Source organism: Pseudomyrmex gracilis, unplaced genomic scaffold (assembly GCF_002006095.1).
Source record: "Pseudomyrmex gracilis isolate BER0280 unplaced genomic scaffold, ASM200609v1 scaffold_231, whole genome shotgun sequence".
Classification (NCBI taxonomy): domain Eukaryota; kingdom Metazoa; phylum Arthropoda; class Insecta; order Hymenoptera; family Formicidae; genus Pseudomyrmex; species Pseudomyrmex gracilis.
This window is the reverse complement of record NW_018020815.1, coordinates 138375-146287: the sequence shown is the minus strand read 5'-3', so window position 1 is coordinate 146287 and position 7913 is coordinate 138375. Positions and strand designations below refer to the sequence as shown.

Genomic DNA, 7913 nt, shown 5'->3' with positions numbered 1-7913 from the left:
AAAAAAAAAAAAAAAAAACAGAAAAAAAAACAAAAAAAAAAACGAGAGTTGATTAACAAATATCTATTCTAAAGAGCTTGCGCGCGCGAAATATAATTACAAGTAGAAAAATCTACGCGAACATTATTCACAAAATGTAATAGTTTTTTGTTTTGTGACGTAAGAATAGACAATTATTGTAATAGGGCAGTAAAAGTATTAGTACTCTATTAGTAGTGTAATAGAAGTAGTAACAATACCATTAGCGGTAGCAGGAGCGATAGTATAATAGTAATAGTAGTAGTAATATAGTGTAATTTTTGTTGCGATAGTAGAAGTAATGGTATAGTAATAGTAGTACTAGTAGTAATAGTGGTAATGGAAGGAATAGCAATTGTAGAATAGAGAACGATACTATTACTAGTAGCAATAGCATTAATAATAGTGATTATAGTAGTAGAGTAATAGTACTAGTAATAGCGGGGTAGTAGGTAACAGTATAACAATTGCAGTAATAACATATATTCTTATAACATATTGTTCGCGTTGCCTAACCCAAAGTAAAGATTGATTCTTTCGTGTTCGTTGATTTCATGTGTTTCTATTCTATTTCATATATAATAAAATGTTGCACATATATAAATTTATATATACAAAAACAACATCGGAGATTGAGAAATGTGAAATATATTAACACATTAAGAAATAGTATATATATACTGAAAATTATTTAAATATTAAATGTAGAAAAAAGATTTACGATTCCAAGAAAGCTAACATTTATCTTAACTATTTGCGCAGACATTTACTTAAAAATTTCTCATAAAAAAATAAATAACATTTCTTGTAGCTTGAGATGTAAACGTACATTTTTTTTATTTTTTAAAAATTGGATGTATTTAAATTAGCTGCACTCTTTCTAGTACCTATTCAATCTCAGTTCTTGTCGACGAAATTTCTTTGGGATCTACTAGACCTCAATATTAACAATTAAGTGTTAAGAAATCGAGCGAGTAAGGGAAAGACGTGAATTATGAAATCCGGTCAAAAGTTGCGAGTTTTTTTTTTTTACTACCTCCGAACTATTGTGAGAAAGCTACCTGACGAAAACGGTCAGAGTCTCGAGTAATGAGAGAGCGTGATAACCTCTACCCACGTATCCTTAACTTTCGCGAGATTAATTACGTATTTGACAGTTAAAGCAATATCTATTCCCGAATATCTTAATACTGTAATGAGCAACTGGATTTGAAGGTACCGTAAAGAGGTTGACGTTTCGGTGATCGACGGAGGTCAGTGAAGTTCATCTTCATCGCTGTCGTTACCGTCTTTCGATCTAGCGGCACCTCCTTCACCGTCGCTAGAACCCGAGTCACTTGCAGAATCTTCGGACTGCCAACCTGCTTGTTGCTGTTGAGTCGCGTGTTGCTGCGTAGCGTGTTTCGAAACCTTATGGCGTTTTCCCGCACGAGATGCCGAATCTGCACCAGCGCCGTCCAACATAGGTTGCAGAATCCGTCGACGAGCATTGATAAACCAATTGTTCACTTGCAGTAATGTTAAATTTGTCTGACTAGCGATTTGACGCTTCTCGTCTTCAGTTGGATAAGGATGCTATAATAAAAATTAATATATATACAAATAGAGAGATTGTAATCGCACGTCTAGGTGTGACTTTATTTCGACAGAAAAAGTCCTTGCAAAGTACTTACCACTAAATGCTGAAAGAGCCACGTTCTCATAATACCAGTAGCATGTTTAGGTAAAACACCTCGCTTCTGGCGTCCCTTTCTAGCGCTACCGTGATTACTTCTATGATTCCCAGCGTGATTTGAGGACGTGTTGCCGGTATTCTCATCCTCATCTTCACTTGCTGCAGGAGAAGGTGAGCCTGCAACAGTAATATCTAAACACGATCGACGTGTTTCATATACTCTCGTGACAAAGAAAACAATATTGTTGCGTCCGCGAGTCGTTAAAAGTGATGCGCGAGAGCACTCCGCGTGGTTGACTTCAACAATATGGTACATGATGTGGTATATAACATAATAATAATTTACAAAAGAAGTAGTAATATGTTTCCGCGCACGTGTACTACTATAAGAGGTAAGAGAGTAGGCAAACTTGTGGGATCTAACCGAAATATTCTTCTCTCTCTCTTTCCTTTTCTCTTTCTCTTAACGGAACGAGTCCCCAATAGCCAGCCTCTTCCAAGTATATTCTTTCGGAAATAGTCCGCAAATATTCAACACTGTCATCTAAATATAATGAATAGGATTTTAACGGGATACGCTACATTTGTGTGTTAATGTTGATGCCAATACTGATTATGAAGAAAACAAAACCGCAAAGTCAAACATTATACGAGCGGATATTAGTCAGTGTTGTAGCGAAAATCGATGACACAGAGATATGTCGTAATCCTGCGAACTTTAATTCCCATTAGTCAATGAAATGCTGACGCAATATGTTCTATCGATGATGACAGAAAGGATAGAATAATGTGACAATTTGTGATAAAACAAACCAATCGAGAGACAGTGGAGTCGTGAAGTAGACTCACCTTGACCGAGATACATGTCATTAACTGGAGCGCATCCGTGCGCTCCAATTTGAGACAAAGGCGTGCTTCCGTGTACTGCGGACGGTGAGAGTGGGTCGTCGTGGTCTTGGCTAGTAGATTTACCGGAATGCTGGACGGCGGAAGACAATCGGACCGACGACGTTTGGTCGTGATTAACGCCCTCTTCTCGTGAATTTCCACCGTCGTTCTCCGCCACGGAGTCCCCTCGGCTCACTCTGAATCCGTTAGCTCCCGACTCAACATCATTGCCTGTAGATGACAGCACCTGGCAAATATATGTCTCAACTAGCCGTCAGAGAGCAGGGATGGGAATTCTGTAATACCTTCAGAGATGTACACGACGTACGCTTGTGGCAATCACGCCGTTCTGACAGAATAATAATGATGACAATCTGTTTGCAAGCAAATGTACTGGCTACTCGTGTACATCTCTTTGACTACTATAAGGATATCTACGTTGGTATGGGGATAGACAGGCTGGGGAGCCTCGCTTCGCATATATCAGCGTATACATCAGAAAAACGTCTAACCTGCAACGGACTGCTGCCGTTGCTTCCACTTGACGGACCCATGTCGTGCCCGTGGTGGCTGTAGTCGCTGCGTAATAGGTTCTCGCTTTGCATCTTGCCCTTCAAACACGTAATATATCTGTTGCAAAAGTCCTTGCACAACTCTTGCACCTTTTCCAACTCCAGAAGATGGATACGTAGCACCTGTATTGCCTTGATCATCTGCAATCGGAATCGCAAAAAAAAAAAAAAAAAAACAAATGTCAGAGCCAACTTCATTATTGTCTCGATAATCGATTGTTGATTGTCTTTTTCCGCTTCGTTCATTTGTTTGATTTCTCTTACCAAACCGTCAATCTCGGGGTCATTGATCAAGAAGGGCTTTCGGTCTCTTTCTTGGTGCTGGACAAAAGCCTGTATATCCATGTTGAAGCTTTCGGACGTGGAGTTGTCCGAACTCTGGGTCGCTTGCTCGCATCTTTCGAAAAGTAACGCCAACAATGGAAATAGTGGATGTTTGTATACAGCCCTCTTGTCAGCCTCGAACTGAGCCTGATCCTGATGGGTTGTATAATCCGCGACCCCGCTTGCAGGGTCCTGATCGTATCCAGGAGTCACCATCGCTAGTGCAACAGCGGTATTACCCTCTTGCATCCTGCGGCGTATTTTACATCAATCATCGAACTTACTTAAGTTTAACATCATTCTCTTCTCATAGCAATCTTACCTATCATTCCTTCTTGACAATCCCCATTCTCATTCAGATTAGTCTTCGAGACTTACTTTGCACCTCAAAGCAACTTGATACAACACGACTGTCAAGCCAGCTAATTCATTTAACGCACTAGAAAAAAAAAAAAACAAACAAAATTGCAATAAAACTACTTAGATCTTATATTGTCTACCGACGTATTTATTGAGATTCTTAATTTTTAAACATAATACTCTAATAATAATAATTTTATTGAGATTTAATTTTTAAACAAATAAGAGACACGATATAAAGAAATTTTATTGAAATTTTAATTTTTTTACAATGAGACACGATGTAAAGAAATTTTATGCGAGAGAAAAAAGCGAAGTAAAAATCAGCAAGAAACAAAAACGGAAATTGTATTGGTCGCGTCCTTGACTCGCGACACGAATAATCGAACAATGCGGCACCGCATTTAAATGTCATCATTAGCATCGGCGCTATCGACATCGAGGCTTACATCGATTTCAACGTACTCTTCTGATATATATATATATATATATATATATAAATAAAAAATGAATCTAAACAAAAAAAAAACACTAACGTTGAGCGGTACGCGATTTTTCAAGTTATTCAGATGAGATACTCCAATTCCAATGTCTCTTCTTGAAAAATATAACAAAAATGCTGATATTCTACCACTAATTAGCAAGAATCGGCTGTGTGTAAAGGAAGCGAGAAAAAGTGAACGAGAGCAGATCTTTACAGAGAGAGAGAGAGAACAAAAAAAAAGAAATTATTTTTCTCAAGTTTGTGAAGAGAAAAATATCGAAGGTGTCATCGTGTTAGAGCGCGTCCCATTTTTTAAGAAACAATTTATACAAAATTGTGCGAGTACGTATATGTGTAACATATACGCGTACACATGTATATGGAAAAGGAGACGAGAAGATACAGCTGCTGTATTTCGCGTTACGAGGACAATAAAAATGATGAAAACGCGCGATTCAATGAGCACGTGTTCCGCCGTTGTCTCGCCGAGAACACGGGAAGAGGAAGAGCGCGTTCATCACCACTGTTTACTACCCGTCGATCATCGAGACTTGAGCTAACCTGCCTGCCCGCAGCATCTACGCAGCCGTCGTCGTCGTCGTCGTCGTCGTCGTCATCTCGCCGCCGCGCAGAAAAGCCGCAGTAAAAAAACACACCCTACGGACAGATTTATATGCCGTCCAAAAAGAAAAAAAACTCTTCTCGATCGTTTTCCGTTCCCTGGTTTTTTTTTGACAGTCGAAACGATCTCTCGCGCCGCGCACAATACGTTCACAATCGGGACGAATCCCGTCGAGCGTTTTGGAGCGACAACGATGTTGAACCGATTCGCAGCTTACGTGTATTTCGAATCAATTCTAGAAAGGGAGAACATCGACACGCGCGAACCAACACAACCACGCACGTCGAAAATATCGTCAGCTGAACTGTCAATGCCACGAGAAAAAATCTCTTCTAATCGAGTCGCGCTCTCTCGGGAGCATTTGGTTTCCGTATACTATTTAGGACTAGAGGATGATCATCTCATTCTACAACCGGTGATACGGTGTGATTTTTTCGAAAAATTTCGCACGTGCAAACGCACGTTTCGATTTTTTTTTAAATTAAAAAGCGACTCGTCTTGTCGCGTTTTATCGTCAATTGTTTCGCGAGTTGTCCGACACTCGACGATTCCCCCGACGAGGGATCGCTGAGAAACATCGTCGGTCTCTCATTAAAAAAAAAAAAAAAAAAAAAAGCGCATATATTTGTAACAATCGCGATGACGCCGCGAGAAACGCGGGGAAATGAGAATCGCAGGGAGATCGACGGTCGACGGAAACGATGTCGCCCGCGTGAACCTCGACGGGTTCGATTCCCGTCGGAAGAAAAATGGGCGTTCACTCCGGTGTCTCGTATGTAACGCTGACACTCACACACACACACTCTCTCTCTCTCTCTTTCTTTCTTTCTCTCTTTCTCTCTTTCTCTCTCTCTCTCTCTCTCTCTCGAAACAAGCGGACCTAACCTCACGTTCGTTCTCGTTGCCCGAGACGGGAATATGGAAAACGCAAGAACGCGAGGAGGACTTCGTCGCGAGCGAATTTATCGTCTTGATCGTATCGATCGATCGGTCCGGTCGTCTCTCGCAATCTTCTTACCAGTTATTATATTATCTTGGGACGTTTGTCGAGGATCCCCGCGTAACAAAATTGTGTGCGGCGGCGCCTTCTCGCGCGCGCGGAAACTACCACCGCGTTTTGTTTCACTTGTTTTATTTTGTCAGCCTCGTCACTCGATGCGATCGAACTCGGAGTCGCACGCAAACAGCGACGACGACGGGGGGTATATTCCCGACGGAAATACTCGCGTGCGTTTTCTCGCAACACGTGCCGTGCACGATCGCGCCGCTTAGCAAAAATTCGAAATTCGAGAAAAATCGGATCCGTTCACCGAGAAAGCCGGTCTTTAATCAGCGATGCCGGTCCCGTAGCGATCGCGAGTCTGTTTACCCGCTACACTCGTTCATGTAGACGATAAATTCGAGTAACCGGACATTTTTCAACGCGACCGTCCACCCCATCTACTCCTTCCACTGTTTCGTCTTTTGTGACGTCATCGATTCAATACTTTTCGCAAAGGTTTCTCGCCGCGGCGGCGACGGCGGCGGCAGTGTCGTCGGGTGTCTCGGCCGCACTTCAGATGGCGCCACTTGTATAAATGTTGGTCCCGCGCGGTTATAACAAAATCCTTTCGCAGTCAAAAAGAAAACAAAAAACAAACACTATATAATGAAATTATACGCGGCGCGACGTTACCGTCACGGCAATGAAACTCGCTATTTTAATTGCAAGCATTTTTGTTTCGCAATAATATCGATATTTCGATAATTGTAAAAAAAAACTGTGACATAAATGTCGAGTTTGTAACTTTTAAAAATTTCTTACAACAATATATTTATATTTGATAAATTAAAGAATCTTTTAAGGCTCCGAAGAATATTTATATTTGATTTCTTCTTGTCAATGTCAAAGTAAACATTTGTGCTAAAAAAATTTTGTGTCGTAAAATAAACGCTTTAGGATTTTAAAAAAAACTGTTATTGCTAACGGTCGATAACACACGTCATTAACCCGTGATTGATAATGAAGCGACCTCTTTCTCTCTCGCGGATAATAATCTTCTCGCGTGGTCCCGCGGAATTAAATCAAAGGTGAGGTAACATCGCGAAACGGCACAGTCGTGATAACAATCACACTTTCATTCGATAACGAGAAGAATTACTCATCTCAGTTACTTATATCTTTTATATTTTATTCTGAGTATTTTTTTAAATTTTGTTTTTGGCCCATTTATACACGGCATAAATTATATAACAATTCTTCACGTTTGAACACAACACTGTAATGAGAGAGCTAAGTTGCAAGTTTTTTTTTTTTTTTTTTTTTATAATTTCACGCATTTTTTTTTTGTTCTGTTGCGCGTGTAGACGCGCAAAACATATATCTATGAATTTTGATATAAGATAATGATAGAATGAGTGCGCGTTTAAAAATGTGTTAAACAACGGCTCGAAGTATATTATTTTAAATAAATAATAGGCGCGGCGCAGAAACGCCGCACTTCAAAAGCGAAGCGACGCCTTACCTTTTCCATTTTCGCGATATCGCGAAAAAGAGCGCGGCTATTTCTACTTCATCATTTTTATATCTATCTCTCCGGCTCTGCCTAGAACGATGAGTAAGTACACGGAGGGATTTTATCTTATCGTTACATACTTTGTTATCACGTATGCGAAGTTGCGCGTTGATACGGTTAGATCAATTTTACTTACGATATTTCAACGGGGCTTAGTGGCCTCGTCTGTTTTGCTCAGAATGGATCTTCATCTCGTATTGGCGTCTTTGCTCGCGTTAGTTCTTGTCACGAAGTGCGACGTTGTGAAACATGGTACTGCAATTGCGAACGAGAATCAAACAACAATCAGCAGCGGCACCACGTCAAAATCGGCGAGTTTGTGTATCGTGTGCACTTGCACAGGTAAACCAAGGCTGAAGATGTTACGCTCAATGTTCAATTAATTGCGATCGTTGCTAAAAAAAAAAAAAAAAAA

General features: G+C 40.4%; 2 protein-coding genes across 7 annotated transcripts in view; one reads left to right on the top strand and one right to left on the bottom strand.

The window, feature by feature from the left end:
• Positions 1-664: 664 nt before the first annotated feature.
• LOC109858951 (homeobox protein PKNOX2-like) lies at positions 665-7716 on the bottom strand. Of its 5 annotated transcripts, none has more exons than XM_020436690.1 (8): positions 7635-7716; positions 3800-3916; positions 3418-3727; positions 3094-3294; positions 2543-2828; positions 2118-2237; positions 1692-1885; positions 665-1593 (listed from the first exon to the last, which is right to left on the bottom strand). In XM_020436690.1, the coding sequence occupies exons 3-8, from the start codon at positions 3724-3726 to the stop codon at positions 1273-1275; spliced, it is 1431 nt and encodes a 476-aa protein (XP_020292279.1). In that variant the 5' UTR covers position 3727; positions 3800-3916; positions 7635-7716; the 3' UTR covers positions 665-1272. The 5 variants fall into 5 exon arrangements, with proteins under 5 accessions (XP_020292279.1, XP_020292277.1, XP_020292280.1 ...); XM_020436688.1 differs by lacking the exon at positions 7635-7716 and adding an exon at positions 5962-6392; XM_020436691.1 differs by lacking the exon at positions 7635-7716 and adding an exon at positions 5829-5929.
• The window catches only part of LOC109858950 (leucine-rich repeat neuronal protein 2-like), a 2922-nt gene continuing 2634 nt past the window's right edge, over positions 7626-7913 (top strand). For both annotated transcript variants that reach the window (XM_020436686.1, XM_020436687.1), the window contains exon 1: positions 7626-7840. In XM_020436686.1, coding sequence (XP_020292275.1) covers positions 7678-7840 — 163 coding nt within the window. In that variant the 5' untranslated portion in view covers positions 7626-7677. The remainder of the gene's footprint in view (positions 7841-7913) is intronic.

Bases quoted from the DNA above. Each gene is read 5' to 3' on its own strand.
- LOC109858951 (XM_020436690.1), bottom strand. From the start codon at position 3,726: ATGCAAGAGGGTAATACCGCTGTTGCACTAGCGATGGTGACTCCTGGA. The intron at 2,829-3,093 runs GTTAGACGTTTT...TATATTTGCCAG, and splicing joins ACGGCAGCAGTCCGTTGCAG to GTGCTGTCATCTACAGGCAA. The intron at 1,594-1,691 runs GTAAGTACTTTG...TTTTTATTATAG, and splicing joins GGCTCTTTCAGCATTTAGTG to CATCCTTATCCAACTGAAGA.